At 45.3% G+C, this 22,317-nt stretch overlaps 1 protein-coding gene and 1 long non-coding RNA gene across 2 annotated transcripts in view; both read left to right on the plus strand.

Annotated features, from left to right (window-relative positions):
* The window catches only part of LOC140417949 (uncharacterized), a 226,069-nt gene that overhangs the window by 74,369 nt on the left and 129,383 nt on the right, over positions 1-22,317 (plus strand). The window contains exon 4 of the mRNA XM_072501382.1: positions 20,723-21,646. Within this exon, the coding sequence (XP_072357483.1) occupies positions 20,723-21,646 (924 nt within the window). The remainder of the gene's footprint in view (positions 1-20,722; positions 21,647-22,317) is intronic.
* LOC140420004 (uncharacterized) lies at positions 1,578-9,647 on the plus strand. The gene is made up of 2 exons (XR_011946129.1): positions 1,578-2,368; positions 4,464-9,647. It is a non-coding gene; the product is annotated as an uncharacterized lncRNA (long non-coding RNA).

A 22,317-nucleotide genomic window follows, 5' to 3' on the forward strand; every position in this document is an offset into this window, starting at 1 on the left:
GTGTGAATAAGCTGGTTAATCAGACTGTTCATGATCGGGGACTTGGTGTTCTGGGCAGTGGAGGAGCTCAAGTGACAGCCTTCAAGAGCAGATTAATCTGCATTTATACAGCACATTTAATGTAATTAAATAGCCCAAGGTGTTTCACAGGGACATTGTAAATCCAGGTTTCACAAATGATTTGATAACATTGTCCAAGCTCATGATCATGTGACAGAAAATACTGCTCTCTGTCTCTGCCTCCACACACTCCCTCCCTGTTGATTGTAACACTAATTCATCCCACTATCCTCCTCCTGCTTTTCCCCAATTCTCCTCCCCTGAAGGTGCTGACTCTCGGGTTCAGTTTCTCTCTCAGCTATTGCCCTCCCCAATATGTCACCCAGGTGTCTGAAGTTAACAAACTGTTTTCTAAGGGGGACGTCACAATCAAACCCAGTGACATGTACTTTGACTGGAATGGGGTCACTGCCCCCAACCCCCACTTTTATCCCAGTCCCAGGGGTTTGGAGACTGGGGGATAGGAACTGCGCATGTCCAAAGGAGGGGAAAATATGCACATGCGCAGTGACGGTTATTCCCATTGACGTCAAAAGGGCATCCATGACCACGTGACATCGTTGCTTATTTCTTTCAGCCAGCAACCAATGGGAAGACTTGGAGGACCGGAAGGATTCTGGTCCTCCAGACAATCAAACCGCAGATGTTGTGTTAATGAAGTTTGAGCTTCACACAGACTGAAGCTTCCTCATGTCTCCAACATCTGTGAGTAAAATACTTTCTTTTCTCCCCCTTTTCATTTCTTTTCTCATTCTGACCTTCCATTGGTCACTGCAGCAACTGAAGGGAAAGGAAGTGAATCCAGGGAGGGTGCAGACTCTGGAAATCTTGGCCCAGGTCTCTCTCTCTTAAAGACATTTAAGAGAGACATTTAAGTGTCTCTTAAAGACACTTTGCAAAGATTGCAGGGAAAATGGACAATACTGAGAAAACAAGCAGGTTCAGGGTTTGTCTGTTGATTGGAGCCGCAGCTCCCAGACAAGACCGAAACTGTAGGCCCATTAGCATACTAATGGACCATCTCCGGGAACAAAAGAGGAACATTTGAGTAACCGATACTAAGGCAGACACCCCGGCACTAGAGGAGACCAGAATAAAGCAGGCCAACGGCCACCTAGGACACGCCCAGCCATCAAGGCACCCACTCTTTTATTGGACGAGATCAATATGAATGATCAAGAAACGGCCCAATTGATTGGGGCCAAGTTCAAGGCCCAGCCAAAAGAGCGCGAAGCCCCTTTAGGTATAAGAAGGAGCCCCCAAGAGAGAATCGTTCTCTTGGCTCCGGCTCTCACCGAGGAGAGACCTGCCCAACAGCTGCACCAGAACAAGTAAGTCCAAGGTCAACGCACGCTACCAGTCAGACGACCTTAGCTGTTCTCCTTCACCACTTCGACCCCAGCAGCCTCAGAACCGAACAACGGCCATTGTTCCTCTGACTGAGTGGGCGCCCGAAGCTAAGTATAGGCTTTAGCAGTAGTGATAGTTTAGTCTGTAGTATTTGTGTATGAGTATATTTAACTGTGTGTGTAAATGAATAAGCATTTGACTTTGAACTAACTAACTGGTGTATCGAGCCTTTGATCAGTATTCGGTTTGAACCTTGTGGCGGTATCGAAAGATACCTGGCGACTCTAGAGCAAAATGTAATTAGAATTAAGAAAGGTGACCATATTGACCGCCATATTCAGAGCCAAATAAAGAGAGAAACATTTTCGCAACACTTGGAAAGACCACCCCACTTAAGCCCACCCCATCCCCGTAACCCAGTAACCTCACCTAAACTTTTTGGACACTAAGGGCAATTTAACATGGCCAATCCACCTAACTTGCACATCTTTGCACTGTCGGAGGAAACCAGAGCACCCGGAGGAAACCCACGCAGACACGGGGAGAACGTGCTGACTCCGCACAGACAGTGAACCAAGCCGGGAATCGAACCTGGGATCCTAGAGCTGTGAAGCAACTGGCCTGACCACTGTGCTACCTTGCTGCCCCTGATGGTCCCTTTCCTGGTGTTCACAATTAAAGGGCTGGTTTCCCCAGGAGATGGCTGACATTTAAGGGGACAGTAAATTAATGTTGGATTGAAATATGTGTAGTGTTGTTATATTGTACAGATTAGATATATTATTGGTTCTGTAATAAAGCACATTTATTATTATTTCTAGTTGTGTAATATAGTACTGTAGAGCTACATTATATATTTCCAGAAGAGAAAATGCTGGAAAATCTCAGCCAGTCTGGCAGCATCTGTAAGGAGAGAAAAGAGCGACTATTTTCCAGTCCAGGTGACCCTTTGTCAAAGGTAAAAAGGATAGAAAGTGGGAGATATTTATACTGTCGGGCGAGGGAAAGAAAGATGAGTCGGAACCACAGAAACAAAGGAAAAAGAGTGCTAATGGGCAGCACAGTAGCACAGTTGTTAGCACTGTGGCTTCACAGCGCCAGGGTCCCAGGTTCAATTCCTGGCTTGGGTCGGTGTGCGGAGTCTGCACGTTCTCCCTGTGTCTGTGTGGATTGTCTCCGGGTGCTCCGGTTCCTTCCCAAAATTCCCAAAAGATGTGCTATTAGGTAATTTGGACATTCTGAATTCTCCCTCTGTGTACCCGAACACGTGCTGGAATGTGGCGACTAGTGGTTTTTCACAGCAACTTAATTGCAGTGTTAATGTAATTCTACTTGTGACAATAAAGGTTATTAATAAAATAAAGATTATAATGGCAGTCCCCAGAGAGAATAAAAGGTGTGAAAGACCAAACAGCAGAGAAACTAAAGTCAGAGGGTAAGCTGTGACAGATGTAGATGTGGGGGGCATGGTTGGGAGAGAGGTAAAATGAGAAGAAGGGGTGAAGGGGGAAGCAAAGAGGACAAAAGGTAAAGAAAGGGGGGATAAGATAGAGGGAAAGAGTGAGGGGCATATATATATATATGAAGAAAGACAAGAAATAAATAAAAGGTAATAGACAGTTCAAATGAAACAGAAAGAAAACAAAGGGGTTAAGGTGGGGTAGAGCTCATCATCTGAAGTTGTTGAATTTGATGTTGAGACCGAAAGGCTGTAGCGTTCCTAACCGGAAGATGATATCCTGTTCCTCCAGTTTGTGTTGAGCGTCACTGCAACATTGCAACAAGCCAAGTGTAGGCATGGGAGCAGGGTCTTGTGTTAAAATGGCAAGCAGGGACAGCACGGTGGCACAGTGGTTAATCACTGCTGCCTTACGGCGCCGAGGTCCCAGATTCGAGCCCAGCTCTGGGTCACTGTCCACGTGGAGTATGCACATTTTCTCCGTGTCTGCTTGGCGTTTGCCCCTACAACCCAAAGATGTGCAGTGTAGGAGGATTGGCACGATAAAATTGTCCTTTAATTGGAAAAAATGAATTGGGTACTCCAAATTTATATAAATAAATAAATAAATAAAATGGCAAGCAACGGGAAGGTCAGGGTCCTGAATGTGCACAGACCGAAGGTGCTCAGCAAAGCGACCACTACATCTAGAAGGACAAGAGCAGCAGATACCTGGGAACCCCACCACCTGGAGGTTCCCTTCCAAGTCACTCACCAGACCGACTTGGAAATATATTGCCGTTCCTTCACTGTCGCTGGGGCAACATCCTGGAACTCCCTCCCTAACAGCACAGTGGGTGTGCAAGGAGGCCACTCACCACCACAATCTGAAGGGCAACTAGGGATGGGCGACAAATACTGGCCTAACCAGTGACACCCAAATCCCGTAAATTAATTTATTTTTAAAAAAAATTCAGAGTACCCAATTCCTTTTCCCCCAAATAAGTGGCAATTTAGCATGGCCAATTCACCGACCCTGCACATCATTTAAGGTTGTGGAGGTGAGACCCACGCAGACACGGGAGAATGTGCAGACTCCACATGGACAGTGACACGGGGCTGGGATCGTCAATGAATTTAAAGACAATGTAGTGAAGCTTTGGAAATCTCTACCCCAGAGGATTGTGGAGCCTCAGTCATCAAGTATTTTCAAGACAGAGATTGACAGGTTTCTCAATATTGAACATATCAAGGGATATGGGGGATAGTGTGGGGAAATGGTGCTGAGGTAGATCGGCCAATGATCCCATTGAATGGTTGAGCAGGCTCGATAGGCTTTAAGGTCGACTGCAGCTCCTGTTTGTTATGATCTCCGTGTCCAGGACAGGAAGCAGTGAGCACGGATCTGTCAATCAGCCTGAATCAGCACCATCAGGAGAATTGGGAGGGTGAATATTACATACAGCAGAGTGAGAATGGAGGGAGAGTGTGTGGATGGAGATTTACAGCTTTTGGGGAATGAGAGAGAAAAGAATGTTCCAGAGAAACTAGAATTGTCTGTTCTGAATTTCTATCCTGTACTGACAGTGATGTCTTTTGTAAACTCCTTTTACAGGCTGTTAAAAGGATAGGATTTACAGACAGAAATCTCAAACATCACGTCTAGATCTGACAGTCACTCGATTCATCAGCCATTATCTAGAAGGAGTCATGTCTACCCAACTTGTTGGCTTCAAAAGATTTTAAACACCAGTGTGACTGGAAAAGCACCGAGACACACACACCCGAGTGAGAGTGTTCCAGAGCACTGACTGTGGAAAGAGCTTTAACCAGTTACACAGCCTGAAAAAACATCACACCATTCACAGCGGGGAGAGACCGTACACGTGTTCTGTGTGTGGTCAAAGCTTCAACTGATAGTCCAACCTGGAGAGACTCGAGGAGACCCAAAATATGGAGAAACAGTGGAAATGTGGGGACTGTGGGAAGGTATGCAGAACCCCATCTGCGCTGGAGATTCATCGACGCATTCACACTGGGGAGAGACCATTCACCTGCTCTCACTGTGAGAAGGGATTCACTCAGTTATCTCATCTGAATTTACATCAGCGAATTCACACTGGGGAGAGGCCATTCACCTGCACTCAGTGTGGGAAAGGATTCACTCAGTTAATCAACCTGCGGATACATCAGCGAGTTCACACTGGGGAGAGACCATTCACCTGCTCTCCATGTGGGAAGGGATTCACTCACTTATGCAACCTGCGGAGACACAAGTTTGTTCATGCTGGGGAGAAGCCGTTCACCTGCTCTGTGTGTGGGAAGGAATTCACTCAGTTGTCCAGCCTGCAGACACACCAGAGAGTTCACACTGGGGAGAGGCCGTTCACCTGCTCTCAGTGTGGGAAGGGTTTCTGTGTTTCCTCGTCCCTGCTGAGACACCAACAAGTTTCACAATTGATTACCGTGATGGATTCTGCTCTTATTGTTCCTGCTTCAATTACATCCAGGGCTGCCTTTCGTTCTCTCTTCTCTTTCTCTCTCAGGGAATCTGAGACAGGAAAATTGATGCAACTGTGGCGTACAAGAAATATTAAAAATCCATTAGATCAAAGGAAGAGGTTCATAAAGTGGCCAAAATAAGTGTAAATTTAGGTTTGAGAATTTGTTTTAGCAAAGAAGGATCAATAAACTGATCAAAAGGAAATAGAATGAGAGCAAACTGGCGAGAAACATAAAAACCGACTGGAAAAGCTCCAATAGGAATGTGAAAAGGAAAAGATTAGCAAAGACCAATGTGGGTCCATTCCAGGCAGAGACAGGAGAGTTTATAATGGGGAATAAGGAAATGGCAGAGAAACTAAACAATGTGTGTCTGTCTTCACGGAGGAAGATACAGAAACTGTCCTAAAAACACGAGAGAACCAAGGGACCAGTGAGCACGAGGGACTGAAAGAGATTAGTATTCGTGAAAAAGCAGTACTGGAGAAATTAATGTGGTTGAAAGTTAATAAATCCCCAAAAGCTGATGTTCTACATCTCAGAGTGTTGAAAGAGGTGGCTGTAGAGATAGTGGATACATTGGTGATCATCTTTCACAATTCTATAGATTCTGGAATGGTTCCTGCAGATTGGAAGGTGGTAAATGTAACCCCACAATGTAAGGAGGGAGAGAGAAAACGGGGAACCACAGACCCATTAGCCTGACATCAGTAGGAGGGAAAATGCTACAATCTATTATAAAGGATGTAATAACATACAAATTAGGAGCAGGAGTAGGCCACTCGGCCCCTCGAGACTGCTCCACCATTCAGTAAGTTCCCAGCTCATCTGATTGTAACCTCAAAAACACATTCCCGCTGACCCACCGATAACCTTTCACCTTCTTGGCAAGAATCTAGCCAGCTCTGCCTTAAAAATATTCACAGACTCTGTTTCCATTGCCCTTTGAGGAAGAGAGTTCCAAAGACTCGCGACCCTCGGGAAATAAAATGTTCTCCTCTGCCTTAAGTGGGCAAGTTATTACTTTTAGGGTGACTCCAATTTCTAGATTCTCCCACAAGATGAAACATTCTTTCCACATCCACCCTGACAAGGCCCCTCAGGATCTTATACGGTTCAATTAAACTCCATCGGACACAAGCCCAGCCTGTCCAATCATTCCTCATAAGACCAGACTCCAATTCCAGGTATGAGTCCAGTAAACCTTCTCTGAACTGCTTCCAACACATTTACATCATTCCTTAAATGAGAGCAATACTGTACACAGTGCTCCAGACGTATTCTCACCAATATCCTGTATAACTGAAGCATAACCTCCCTACTTTTGTATTCAATTCCCCTCACAATAAACAATAACAGTCTATTAGCTTTCCTAATTACTTGCTGTACCTGTATACTCGCCTTTTGTGATTTATGCTCTTGGACACCCAGATCCCTCTGAGTCTCAGAGCTCTGCAATCTCTCACTATTTAGATAATAAGATTTTTTATTCTTCTGGCCAACATGGACAAAACATTTTCCCACGTTATTCTCCATTTGGCAGATTTTATTCCACTCGTTTAACATATACCTTTTTAACCTCCTTATGTCCCCTTCACAATTTACTTTCCTACCTATCTTTATATCATTGGAACATAGGAGGAGGAGTTGGCCATTCAGCCCATCGAGCCTGCTCCAATATTCAGTACGATCATGGCTGATCATCCACTTCAATGCCTTTCCCCCCACACTATCCCCATATCCATTTGTGTTATTGGTATTTAGAAATCTGTCAGTCTCTGCTTTAAACACACTCAATGACTGAGCTCCCACAGCTCTCCGGGGTAGAGAATTCCAAAGATTCACAACCCTCTGAGTATGTCACCTCCGAGACCGGTCCTAAGTGGCTTCCTCCTTATTTTGAAATTGGGTCCCCTGGTTCCAGACTCCCCAACCAGGGGAAGCATCTCACCTGCACCTACCCTGTCTATTCCTGTCTATTTCTTTATGGGTTTTGTAAGTTTCAATGAAATCCCCTCTCATTCTTCAAAATTCTGGAGAAAAGAGGCCCAGGTTCCCCAATCTCTCTTCATAGGACAGTCCGATCTTGCTCAGAACAAGTCTGGTGAATCTTCATTACCCTCCCTCTGTGGCAATAATACCTTTCCTAAGGTCAGGGGAGTACAACTGCACACAGTACTCCAGCTGTGGTCTAACCAAGGTTCTATATTATTGAAGCAAGTCTTCACTCCTCCCGTACTCAAATCCTCTTCTGATAAAGGCCAACATCCCATTAACCTTCCTAATAACTTGCTGCACCTGCAGGTTATCCTTCGGTGACTTATTGACAGGACGCCCGGGTCCATTCACACCCAGGTCCCTTTACCACTATTCCCACCCATGTTAACAGCACACGAAGCTCAGGTCACACAGAGGGAGACCATTCGGCCGATCGTGCTAATTCCAGATCTGTGAAAGAGCCAATTAATTAATCTCATTGTCAAGAAATGTTCTTTTCTTTTCAAGGACTAGCCCAATTCCCTTTTGAAAGAAATAGTAGAATCTGTTTCTTGCGCCCTTTTCTGAGCACTCCTGATCACAACAACTTGCCTGTGATCAGGATATTGTGTGTTTGGATTTTCATTGAGAATTTCGAAGAGAATCAAAATTTTACTCAAAGTTAAAGCTCAATCGGGGCAGCACGGTGGCGCAGTGGTTAGCACTGGGACTACGGCGCTGAGGACCCGGGTTCGAATCCCAGCCCTGGGTCACTGTCCGTGTGGAGTTTGCACATTCTACCCATGTCTACCCAAAGATGTGTGGAGTCGGCTACGCTAAATTGCCCCTTAATCGGAAAACAACATTTAAATCTTCATCAATCATTTTGATGAGGGCACCAAGTTTGAGGAAAATATTTTTTTTAAATTCTTTTGTATAGTATCACAGCCCCTCCAAAAGATTTAGATTTTAGATTTAGATATATTGTTAGGTGTACTGAGGTACAGTGAAAAGTACTGTTCTGCGTACAGTCCAGGCAGATTGTTCCATACAAGAAAAGCATAGGACATACAATTAATACACAATGTAAATACATAAACATCGGGTGAAGCATAATGAGTGTAGTGCTAAATGTAGTCATTGTTGTAATGTACAAAACTGTAGGTAGGACTGGGAAATCCATTTAATTTTATAATTCCATCACTTTTGCACCATATTCATGGTTATAAGTAACAAGGTCAAGGAAGCCATTTTAAACTATAACATCTAGCTTCTTACACAGATTATGTAACATTTCTTTGTTAATCACTTATTGATTTCATATTAGAAGCCAGTCACCAAACAGTTGATTATTCAATATAATTTATAATTCACGAAACAATGTAATCGATAATATTGCAATGGCTGAATTGTTCTTTTATAAATTAAGATTGTACAAACCCAAATGTTTCTAAACTGCAGAGCTAGCAGAAATCGTTTATCATATTTTGATAAATAGCGGGCTATCATATTCTACCCAAGTCTGGCTCAAGAATAAGCTTATTATTCAACCTGATCAAGATAAGTAAAAAAGAAAGATATTGCCTTCCACAAACTGTCTTTTTAAACCAGTGTATCTTGTATTAACCAAGTGTATGAATTAGATTACTGTATTAATTAGCTACTAGCCAGTAGCACTAATACCTCGGGAGCCTTCATCGAATTGCAAGTAATGAAGCCATCATGAATCAGTGGTTATAGTGAAAGACAAAGTTTTATTTGCTGTAATAATGTCAAAGCTTAACTGCTGTGTATGTAAAGAATATGAAATAAAGACAAATGTTCTGGTGAGAGAGGCCTTTAAGATCAGATTAGCCTCAACATTTGAAACTGTATGAATAAGGGATTGTATAGAATCAGATAAAGGGATAGTATGTAATAGTTCTATTCTATTCCTGTCTAAGTTAATGAGAGAATGTGGTGTCAGTAATTGGGGATCCAATTAAATTAATCTAGTGACCAAATTGACGAATGATCATGTTACAACAGGCCCAACTCTGACGTGAGTTAATGGTCACTTTGGGGATAAAAGTAGAGGTTCTGAAGGTCTTCCTTGCTGGCCAAGTACCGAAGATTCCCGAGGTCGAATTCCAAGGAAATTACTATAAAAGAAGGAGCCAGACTCCCGAGGCTGAATTCCACAAGAATTACTGTCAGAGAAGGAGCCAGAGAGGGTTACGCTTCTACAGACTGATCACCCACACGAAGTTGTAAAAGTCAATGTCTTAAAGCTGTTCAGTAAATATTTTTCATTCAATAAACTTTTAAAATTTACTATCCAGAGGATTCTGAATGTGCCTCAATTGGTTAAAGTCTTGTCTGAACCAAAGTGAATTTATTAAATGGTAAGTTGGGGGTGGCTGACATCAATTAAATTCCAGATAACAAGATCAGATAACAGAAATCTTCAGTTTGCATTTCTATTGTGCCTTTCACACCCACAGGACGTCCCAAAGTGGTTTACAGCCAAAGAAGTGCTTTTGAAGTGCAGTCACTGTTGTAATGTAGGAAACACAATTTACACACAGCAAGATCCCACACACAGCAATGTGATAATGAGCAGATGATCTGTTTTTAGTGATGTTGACTGAGGGATAAATATTGACCGGGACACCGGGGCTAACTCCCCTGCTCTTCTTCAAAATAGTGGCTGTGGGAACTTTTACACCCACCTGAGAGGGGTAGACAGGGCCTCAGTTTAACATCTTATTTGAAAGAAAGCTGTTGTGACAGGGCAGCACTCCCTCAATGCTGGGACGAGGAATGTTGGAACTGGCTTTTGTCCACAGGACCCTAACTGGGAATTAAACGTCTGACTCAGAGGTGATAGTGCTGCCCACTGAGCCAAGGCAGACACTAGTTAGAAAGAAAAAGTTATACTTTAAAACCCTCCACCCGTACTCACTCTTCCATCGGACAGCAGATACAAAAGTTTGAGAGCACGCAAGAACAGTTCAAAACCAGCTTCTTCCCCGCTGTTACCAGACTCCTAAACTACCCACTTGTGGACTGATCTGATTAACACTGCACCCCTGTATGCTTCACCCGATGCTGGTGTTTATGTAGTTACATTGTGTACCTTGTTGCCCTATTATGTATTTTCTTTTCTTTTATTTTCATGTACTTAATGATCTGTTGAGCTGCTCACAGAAAAATACTTTTCACTGTACCTCGGTACACGTGACAATAAACAAATCCAATCCAATCCTTTACCTCCAGTGCCTAAATCTAATACCTAAAGACCCAGTATAAATAATAAATGAATTTGACTGACAATTGTTGAGGTGTTTTAGAGCCACACGTTTTGACTTTCCACTGGCTCCTCTGGAACCTTTCTGTCTATATCTCGTGTCAATGACAGTCAGGCGATGGAGCTGAGGCTCAATTTAGCTGAGAATAATGGGGCCTGTGTCTCAAGTTGGGAAACTGTCACAGTGTGTCGCAGTAATAGGGAGGCAGGAAGGCGCTGAAGGACTGACTGGGAAATGGGCCTCCAACCAATTGTTACATCGGTCACTATTCCGATCCCAGACCAGACCCCAACAGTGGCTGGGACACTGGACCAAAACCCCAATATTTCAGTTTATTTGTGTGACTGTGCGGAATGAATGATTCGCTCCAGGAGTGATTGCATGAAGGAATAGGGCTTGGTTATTTTTAAAATAAAACTTTATTGTGGCTACAATATTAAACATTTTAACTTCACACCCAAAACAACAGCTGACAATTACCCATTTAAACATTACTACTCAATCTCCCCTTAAACAACAGGAAAAGAAAGATACAGCTCTCAATCTGTCTCACTGTGGGAGAATTATGGACCCAGATTTCAACCCCTCTCTCCAATTCTTTCACCAAAAACTGCTCTTTAAAGATTTTAAAAATGTCTTTCTGCCTTCCTCGGTTGCACCCAGCAATGACCTCATCGCCCCAAGCTGGAAAACAAATGATCTCTGATGGCTGCCCCAGAGGGCTGTGGAAGCTGAGTTATTGAGTGTGTTTAAAGCAGAGGCTGACAGATTTCTGAATCCCAATAACACAAGGGATATGGGGATAGTGTGGGGAAAAAGGCATTGAAGTGGATGATCAGCCATGATCGTATTGAATGGTGGAGCAGGCTCGATGGGCTGAATGGCCAACTCCTGCTCCTATGTTCCAATGATACAAAGATAGGTAGGAAAGTAAATTGTGAAGGACACATAAGGAGACTAAAGTGATTTAGATAGGTTAAATGAGTGGGAAGAAATCTGCCAAATGGTGTATAATAAGGGAAAAATGTGAAATTGTCCATCTTGGTAGAAAGAATTTAAAAAGCTTATGATCGAAATGGTGAGAGATTGCAGAGCTCTGAGATTCAGAGGGATCTGGGTGTCCAAGAGCATGAATCACAAAAGGTGAGTATACAGGCACAGCAAGTAATTAGGAAAGCTAATAGACTGTTATTGTTTATTGTGAGGGGAATTGAATACAAAAGTAGGGAGGTTATGCTTCAGTTATACAGGACATTGGTGAGACCACATCTGGAGCACTTGTGTGCAGTATTGCTCTCATTTAAGGAATGATGTAAATGTGTTGGAAGCAGTTCAGAGAAGGTTTACTGGACTCATACCTGGAATTGGAGGCTGGTCTTATGAGGAATGATTGGACAGGCTGGGCTTGTGTCCGATGGAGTTTAGGTGACTTGATTGAACCGTATAAGATCCTGAGGGGCCTTGACAGGGTGGATGTGGAAAGGATATTTCCCTTTGTGGGAGAATCTTGGGGTCACTTTAAAAGTAATAACTTGTCCATTTACTCTCTTGGCTACATCGAGGGCATCTTGAAACCCATCGTACAAGGTACGCCCAGCTTCTGTCGTAACACGGCGGACTTCCTACAGAAACTCAGCAACCATGGACCAGTTGAACCAGGAACATTCCTCGTCACAATGGACGTCTCGGCACTCTACACCAGCATCCCCCATGACGACGGCATTGCTGCAACAGCCTCAGTACTCAACACCGACAACTGCCAATCTCCAGACGCAATTCTGCAACTCATCCGCTTCATTCTGGATCACAACGTCTTCACCTTCGACAATAAGTTCTTCATCCAGACGCACGGAACAGCCATGGGGACCAAATTCGCACCCCAATACGCCAACATCTTCATGCACAAGTTTGAACAGGACCTACTCACCGCACAGGACCTCAACCGACGTTATACACCAGATACATTGATGACATTTTTTTCCTTTGGACCCACGGCGAAGAATCACTGAAACGACTACACGATAACATTAATAAGTTCCATCCAACCATCAGACTCACCATGGACTACTCGCCAAAATCAGTTGCATTCTTGGACACACTCGTCTCCATCAAGAACGGTCACCTCAGCACTTTGCTTTACCTCATGATGCTCCACTTCTCCAGCTTCCACCCTAAACACATTAAAGAAGCCATCCCCTATGGACAAGCTCTCTGTATACACAGGATCTGCTCAGACGAGGAGGAGCGTAACAGACATCTACAGACGTTGAAAGATGCCCTCGTACGAACGGAATATGGCACTCGACTCATCGATCAACAGTTCCAACGCGCCACAGCGAAAAACCGCGCCGACCTCCTCAGAAGACAAACATGGGACACAACCGACAGAATACCCTTTGTCGTCCAGTACTTCCCCGGAGCGGAGAAACTACGTCATCTTCTTCACAGCCTTCAACACGTCATTGATGACGATGAACATCTTGCCAAGGTCATCCCCACACCACCACTACTTGCCTTCAAACAACCGCGCAACCTCAAACAAACCATTGTTTGCAGCAAACTACCCAGTCTTCAGAACAGTGACCACGACACCACACAACCCTGCCATGGCAATCTCTGCAAGACGTGCCAGATCATCGACAAGGATACCACTATTACACATGAGAACACCACCCACCAGGTACGCGGTACATACTCGTGCGACTCAGCCAACGTTGTCTACCTCATACGCTGCAGGAAAGGATGTCCCAAAGCGCGGTACATTGGCGAGACCATGCAGACTCTGCGACAACGAATGAACGGACATCGCGCAACAATCACCAGGCAGGAATGTTCCCTTCCAGTCGGGGAACACTTCAGCAGTCAAGGGCATTCAGTCTCTGATCTCCGGGTAAGCGTTCTCCAAGGCGGCCTTCAGGACGCGCGACAACGCAGAATCGCCGAGCAGAAACTTATAGCCAAGTTCCGCACACATGAGTGCGGCCTCAACCGGGACATGGGATTCATGTCGCATTACATTCATCCCCCACCATCTGGCCTGCGAAATCCTACCAACTGTCCTGGTTTGATACAATTCACACCTCTTTAACCTGGGGTTACCCCCATCTCTGGATCTGTAAAGATTTAATCACCTGCTAATGGTCGCATTCCAAGCATTGTTTGGCATCTTTGAATTTGTCTATATATATGTTTCTGGAACATACCTCTTCATTCACCTGAGGAAGGAGCAGCGCTCCGAAAGCTAGTGACATCAAAACAAACCTGTTGGACTTTAACCTGGTGTTGTAAGACTTCGTACTGTGCTCACCCCAGTCCAACGCCGGCATCTCCACATCATTGTCCATTTAAGGCAGAGGAGAACTTTTTTCTCGGAGAGTCGTGAGTCTTTGGAACTCTCTTCCTCAAAAGGCAGTGGAAGCAGAGTCTTTGAATATTTTTATGGCAGAGCTGGACAGATTCTTGATAAGCAAGGGGATGAAAGGTTATCGGGGGGGTTTCAGGAATGTGGAGTTGAGGTTTCAATCAGATCAGCCGTGAACTTATTGATTGGTGGAGCAGGCTCGAGGGGCCGAGTGGCCTACTCCTGCTCCTAATTCATATGTTATCACATCCTTTATAATAGATTGTAGCATTTTCCCTCCTACTGATGTCAGGCTAATGGGTCTGTGGTTCCCGTTTTCTCTCTCTCCTTAAATAGTGGGGATACATTTCCCACCTTCCAACCTGCAGGAACCATTCCAGAATCTATTGAATTTTGAAAGATGATCACCAATGTATCCATTATCCCGACAGCCACATCTTTGGTGTTGAAAGATGACCGGCTCTCCGTGTTATTGACCAGAGGCTGAGTGTGCTGACTCAATATCTGTCAGCTCATGAGGCCGAGCTGCAAACACCATGAAGGGACTCAATGATCCAGAGGAGAGACACCTGAACGTTGAGCAAGATGCCTCCTCAGCAAGCTAAGAATTGAATCCTTGGAAAACCGGCCGAGTGATGTCGGGGACTCCTGGAGGACTTGGAGAACCGAGGGTCAGAGAAAGAACATCTAGTTGTCGGCCAGCCAGAAGGTGTGGAGGGTGAGGCTCCTGTGAGGTTCTTCGAGGACCGGCTGCCACGTTTTCTCCAGCTGAATGTGAAGACTGGGTGTTTCAAATTAGAATGGCCATCAGATCCTGTCTTTGAGGGCGAGGGATATTTTTCATCCCAGGACTGTAGTCATTCACTTCCACAACTTGAAAGATCGGCAGAAGATCCTGGAGACGGGGACGGTGAGGTGGGACCTGGCTCCATGAGGGAGTGAGGATTTCCTTCTTCCAGGACTTTCCGGCAGCCACACAAACGAAACATCGAGGCTTTGATTACGTTTGAAGGGAACTCAAGGCTGTGGGAGTGAATTATGTCGCTTTATCCTGTGACCCTGAAAATTATATCCGACAACTCCGGCAAGTCTTTCAATAATCCAACTACTGCCTTGGCCTGCGTTCAATCCATGAAGGACAAGGATTGGAGCGATGATTTGCAGCTCAGACTAACTCAGGCTCTAATCTGAACTCTTTCCCTGTTATGGTGTTGTTGTCTGAATTTATTATCTTTTATCCTATTGAAGGGAGTTGTTATTCTGTGAGCGCCGATTAAATGTCTTCTCCTTGAGTGTTACAGTAACTCGTATTATCTTATCTAGGGCCGTGTCTTTCAACTATTATCCGAGCGTTAATCATGGCAGAACCGCGTGGTGCCATTGCCGAAGGGTGGGTGGTGGTGGATGCAGGTCTTCATGGGTGGGTCTAAAATGCGGGAGGGACCTTCGATCCCCATTCCCTTGTTGGCCCTTCTTTTCTTTTCCTCATTTTGGAGAAGATATCCTGAGGGTAATAACAGTCTGGCCGTGGGGTTAATCCTCCAATCCTCAGTCTTATTGAGGTATGTCCCCTTGGATCTATTGTGGTGGTGATTCTTTTGTATTTTTGTTATTATGGGAGGGTTTATGTGTTGTTGACTTTATCCTACTCTGGTACAGATGGGGCTTTTATCCGGGAAAGGAGCAGTTTGGGGAAACTTTGGTGCTTCTGGTGTAAAGTGAATTGGAGGAAGGGGGTAATGGTGCACACCCGATTGTGATGTGAAAATCTGTTCCTGTCTCTCTGTCGCCTAACTAATGGCGGCAGTTAATCTGCAAATTTTCCCAGGGAATGTACGGGGCATCCATCATCCTATCAGAAGGAAAAATATCCTCTCCTTTCTTAAGGAGAAAGTCGACATAACCTTAGTGCAGAAAACTCATCTGGATGATGAGGAACAGTTCTGGTCAGCCTATTATAGGAAGGATATTGTTAAACGAGAAAGAGTGCAGAAGAGATTTACGAGGTTGCTGCCAGGACTTGATGTTCTAAGTTATAAGGAGAAGCTGGATAGGCTGGGACTTTTTTACCTGGAGCGTAGGAGGGTTAGGTGTGATATTATAGAAGTCAATAAAATAATGAGCACAGAGAAGGTATATAGTCGACATCTTTTCCCTAAGGTAGAGGAGTCTAGAACTAGAGGGCAGAGGTTTAAGGTGAGAGCAGAGAGATACAAAAGAGACCAGTGGGGAAGTTTCTTCACACAGAGGGTGGTGAGCATCTGGAACGGCTGCCAGAGGCAGTGGGAGAGGCGGGTACAATTTTGTCCTTTAAAAAGCAGTTAGACAGTTACATGGGCAGGGTGGGTATAGAGGGATATGGGCCAAATGCTGGCAAGTGGGGCTAGCTTAGTGATAGAAACTGGCCGGCATGGACAAGCTGGGCCGAAGGGCCTGTTTCCAAGCTGTAAACATCTATGACTCTACCTGGAACAAAAAGAAACCTTGCCTCAAGTTTGTTAAGCTCCAATCACCAGGAGCGAAGGGAGGAGATGGTCTCCCGAAAATCAGGCTTCATCAATTGGCCTCTCATCTTAGGTTCATAAGGGACTGGGTTAGGATGGGCCCAACATTCATCTGGCTCAATACAGAAGCAGACCAGTCAGGTCTCCCTCGATTCAAAACTGGCATAGGCTGATTATGGAATGCATCTCCATGCAATATTTAATGTCTATAATTCATTCCGAGTCTGATGCATTGGGTAAAGTATGGGACTCCTATCTCAAATACATACGCTCCAATTTGACTGACTTGCCATGAGTGAATTCAATTTAACTTAGGCCGGGAGTAGGGCACAGTGGTTAATGCTGCTACCTCAGCGCCAGGGACCCAGGTTCAATTCCAGCCTTGGGTGGCTGTCTGTGTGTAGTTTGCACATTCTCCTTGTGTCTTTGTGGGTTTCCTCCGGTTGCTCCAGTTTCCTCCCACTTTCCAAAGATGTGCAGCTAAAGTGGATTGGTCACGCTAAATTGCCCCTTTGTGTCCAAGATGTTTAGGTTAGGTGGCTTGACCATGATCAATGCACCGGGTTATGAGGATAGGATGGGAAGTGGGCTTCAGTGAAGTGTTCTTTCTGAGGCTCACTGCAGACCTGAGGGGTGAATGGCCTTCTGCGCTATAGGAATTCTATGTCATCTATGTTGTGTTATTCATTTTAATTTGTATATGCTGTTAGTCTGTTTGTAATATTTTACAAACTGAATTGTTATCCTCTGTTTTTATATAATCTTACTCTCTTTCCACACTCACTATTTTAACCTGTTAACTGGTTGTTCAATTGATCTGGCATTTCATCTCGAGGCTCTGGTCCTTCAAATACCCTGTTCCAAATTAATTCTGCAATGTGTTGCTTGTATTTATGTTGGCAATGTCTCTTGTTCCGTTCTGTGCCCATTTTGCAGCATTTTTTCTGTTACTCTGTTGCATTCATTGTTTAAAAAATTATTTAAAAATAACAACTTATTAAAAATCTGTCCAACTCATCCGTGAATATGTTCAATGAGCCCCACACCCCACTGGTCCCTGTTGAAAATAAATCCAGAGACTAACAACCCTCTGAGGGAAGAGATGACTGGAAATATATAACATAACTACAGTACAATATTACAGGGCTAGAAATAATAATAAATGTACTTTATTACAGAACCATAAATAACATATCTAATCTGTACCATAGAACACGAGACATGTCTCTGTCCGGTATTAATTTACTGTCTCCTTAAATGTCAGCCATTGCCTGGAGAAACCAGCCGTTCAATTGTGAACCTTAGGAAAGAGACCATCCTTTTAGCCAGACGAATAAATGTGTCAAGTTAAGGGAGCAAAGGATGTCAATGTCTTTAAGAGAGAGAGACCTGGGCCAAGCTTTGCAGAGTCTGCACCCTCCCTGGATTCACTTCCTTTCCCTTCAGTTGCTGCAAGTGACCAATTGAAGGTCAGAATGAGAAAAGAAATGGAAAGGGGGAGAAAATAAAGTGTTTTACTCGCAGATATTGGAGACAGGAGTCGATTTCAGTCCGTGCAAAGCTCAATCTTCATTCACATAAACACGCGCTGTGATTGGCTGGTGGACCAGAGTACTTCCGGTCCTCAAATTCGACCCATTGGTCAATACCTCAGCCTGAAGGTTAGGGGGTGGGCTCTACCGCGCACATGCGCAGTCTCCCCACTTCCTTGGACATGCGCAATCTTGGATCGAGGGGGGAGATCACCGAGCGGCTTCTCGCTCTGGCCGGAGCCGGTTGCCTGGAAACCTTGTCTGGGGCAGGTGTGGAGGGAGGGGGAACAATTGGTGGGGGTGGGGCTCTCGTGTCCGCGCGCCGGGCCTTCCCGTGTCTGCGCGCTGGGCCTTCCCGTGTCCGCGCGCCGGGCCTTCCCGTGTCTGCGCGCTGGGCCCGCGCACTGGAACCCGGAGATATGTTTGGGGCCTTTCCGCGGATGTGGAAGAATGTGCGGGGGAGTGCGCACGCGCGGGCTCGCCTGCTGGCGGCTTTGTTTTATTGATTGTTTCGAGCTTTTTGTCTTTGGTGCAGCTGATGTGTTTTTGCATCGTGACTATTGTGTTTTGTGTGTTTACCCTGTCCTCTGCCTTGGTCTCTTGGGCAATGGAACCGCCTTTTGGGGCTGAACTGTGCCCCTCCGGGGAGGGGAGGGGTCTCTCTGGGTGTCGGTGTGTCCTTTCCTGATGGTCGGTGCTGCTCATTCTCTCTCACACTCTCACAGACCGGCACATGCAGCATTCACTCAGATACTCCTTCACACACGCCTGCTCTTACTGACATGCATGTACTGCATCCACACCCATACTTTCCCACACGCACGTTGGGTCCGTTCCCACCGATGGGGATCTACCGCTGGGAGGGGGGTCGATGGCGGCTTTGTTTTCTTGCTGATTGTTCTGTATTCAGCTTTGTCCTGTTGCATTGTCGAATTGTTAACAAACCAAAAGCTCCAAAACTTCCTCCTCCAAAACATCTGGGAGGAAATCAATGTTTCCCCCTTTTCTTATTCTCACCTTCAGTTGGTCACTTGCAGCAACTGAAGGAAAATGAAGTGAATCCAGGGAGGGTGCAGACTCTGCAAAGCTTGGCCCAGGTCTCTCTCTCTTAAAGACATTGCAATGAAATGAAAATCGCTTATTGTCACAAGTAGGCTTCAAATGAAGTTACTGTGAAAAGCCCCTAGTCGCCACATTCCGACGCCTGTTCGGGGAGGCAGTTACAGGAATTGAACCGTGCTGCTGGCCTGCCTTGGTCTGCTTTCAAAGCCAGCGATTTAGCCCTGTGCTAAACAGCCCCTTTGCTCCCATTGACATCCTTTGCTCCCTCAGCTTGACACATTTATTTGTCTGACTAAAATGTCTCTTTCCCAATGTTCACAATTAAAGGTCTGGTTTCCCCAGGAGATGGCTGACATTTAAGGGGACAGCAAATTAATATAGGCCAGAGATATGTTTAGTGTTATATGGTACATAATAGATATACTATTTATGGTTCTGCAATAAAATACATTTCTTATTATTTCTAGTTGTATAATATAGTACTGTAGCTATGTTATATATTTCCAGTCATGGAGTCATTACAGCACAGAAGAAATCCATTCAGTAACTCGAGTCCATATCGACTGTACAACAAACCAGTCAGTTCCATCCCCCCGCTATTTCCCCGTTCCCCTGCAAGTTAATTTCCTTCAAATACTGGTCCAATTTTATTTTTAAATCAATATTCGTCTCCACTTCCACCTCCATCGTAGGCAGAAAATTCTTAACCACTCGCTACCAAAATTAAATCCTTCCTCAGGGTGGCACGGTAGCACAGTGGTTAGCACTGTTGCTTCACAGTGCTAGGGACCTGGGTTCAATTTTTGGCTTGGGTCACTGTGGAGTCTGCACTTTCTTCCAGTGTCGACCTGGGTTTCCTCTGGTTGTCTCGGTTTCCTCCCATAATTCCCAAAAGACACTTGTTTTGTGAATTGGACATTCTGAATTCTCCCTCAATGTACCCGAACTGGCGCCGGAGTGTGGCGACTAGGGGATTTTCACAGTAACTCCATTGCAGTGTTAATGTAAACCAATTTGTGACACTAATAAAGATTATTATTAGATCCCCCCCCCCCCCTTTTATCTAATCAAAATACGCTTGGATGAAGATTTTCACTTCTTCAACAGTGAGCCTGGATCCCTCATGAATCAGCCCCTCAGGAGAATTGGGAGGATGAATATTAGACACAGCAGAGTGAGAATGGAGGGAGAGTGTGTGGTATGGAGAATTACAACATTTGGGGAACGAGTGAGGAAAGAATGTTCCAGAGAAACTAGAATTGTCTGTTCTGAATTTCTGTCCTGGATTGACAGTGATGTCTTTTGTTAACATCTTTTATAGGATATCAGAAGGTTAGAATCTACAGACTGAAATCTCAAACCAAACGTCACATCAAGATCTGGTGGACTCGCTCCATTCGCTGGGACTAGAATATCATAAGCTGTTAAATCTAGAAAAGAAAATGTTTCTCTGTTCTGACGGCTTCAAAAGATTTTAAACATCAGTGTGACTGGAAAAGCACCGAGACACACACACCCGAGTGAGAGTGTTCCAGAGCACTGACTGGAAAGAGCTTTAACCAGTTACACAGCCTGAAAAAACATCATACCATTCACAGCGGGGAGAGAACATACACGAGTTATGTGTGTGGACGAGGCTTCAACTGATCGTCAAACCTGGAGAAACACGAGGACACCCAAAACATGAAGAAACCCTGGAAATGTGGGGACTGTGGGAACGGATTCAGGACTCCATCTGCACTGGAAGCTCATCGACGCAGTCACACTGGGGAGAGGCCATTCACCTGCCCTCAGTGTGGGAAGGGATTCGCTCTGTTATCCTGCCTGCGGACACACCAGCGAGTTCACACCGGGGAGAGGCCGTTCACCTGCTCTCAGTGTGGGAAGGGGTTCACTCAGTTACCCAATCTGCAGACACACCAGCGAGTTCACACTGGGGAGAAGCCATTCACCTGCACTCAGTGTGGGAAGAGATTCTCTCACTTACCCAATCTGCAGAGACACCAGCAACTTCACACTGGGGAGAGGCCGTTCGCCTGCACTGAGTGTGGGAAGGAATTCATTCAGTTACTCAGTCTGAAGACACACCAGCGACTTCACACTGGGGAGAGGCCGTTCGCCTGCACTGTGTGTGGGAAGGGATTCACTCAGTCACCCGATCTGCGGGCACACCAGCGAGTTCACACTGGGGAGAGACCATTCACCTGCTCTCAATGTGGGAAGAGATTCACTCAGTCATCTAACCTGCTGATTCATCAGCGACGTCACACCGGTGAGAAGCCGTTCAGATGCTCTGTGTGTGGGAAGAATTTCATTCAGTCATCCAGCCTGCTGGTACACCAGCGCATTCACACTGGGGAGAGGCCATTCACCTGCTCTGTGTGTGGGAAGAATTTCATTCAGTCATCCCGCCTGCTGCAACACCAGCGCATTCACACTGGGGAGAGGCCATTCACCTGCACTGTGTGTGGGAAGGGATTCACTCGATTATCAATCCTGCAGACGCACCAACGAGTTCACACTGGGGAGAGACCGTTCACCTGCACTGTGTGTGGGAAGGGATTCTCTCGGTTATCCCACCAGCAGTCACACCAAAGAGTTCACAGATGATTACACGGGGTCAGATTCAGCTGTCGATGTTGATGTTAATCACATCCAGGATCAACCATGTTCATTCATATAATTTACAGTGCTGAAGGAGGCCATTCGGCCCATCGAGTCTGCACCGACCCTTGGAAAGGGCACCCCACTTAAACCCACACCTCCACCCTAACCCCATAACCCCACCTCACCTTTTTGGACACTAGGGGCAATTTATCAACCTGCACATCTTTGGACTGTGGGAAAAAACCGGTGCATCCGGAGAAACTCGCACAGATACAGGGAGAACGTGCAGACTCCGCACAGACAGTGACCTAAGCCTGGCTATCATACCTGGGACCCTGGAGCTGTGAAGCAACAGTGCTAATCACGGTGTTACCATGTCGCCCATTCTGACATCCTTCACTCCCTCTTTACACATTTATTTGTCTGGCTAAAAGGATGGTCTCTTTCCTAATGTTCATAATTAAAGGGCTGGTTTCCCAGGAGTTAGCGGTCATTTAAGGGAACTATAACTAATATAGGACAGAAACGTGTCAATTGCTATTTTAATAGAATTTACATTGCAGAAGGAGGCCATTCGGCCCATCGAGTCTGCACTGGCCCTTGGAAAGAGCACCCTACCTACTACCCACACCCT

Source organism: Scyliorhinus torazame, chromosome 5 (assembly GCF_047496885.1).
Source record: "Scyliorhinus torazame isolate Kashiwa2021f chromosome 5, sScyTor2.1, whole genome shotgun sequence".
In the NCBI taxonomy this organism is placed as follows: domain Eukaryota; kingdom Metazoa; phylum Chordata; class Chondrichthyes; order Carcharhiniformes; family Scyliorhinidae; genus Scyliorhinus; species Scyliorhinus torazame.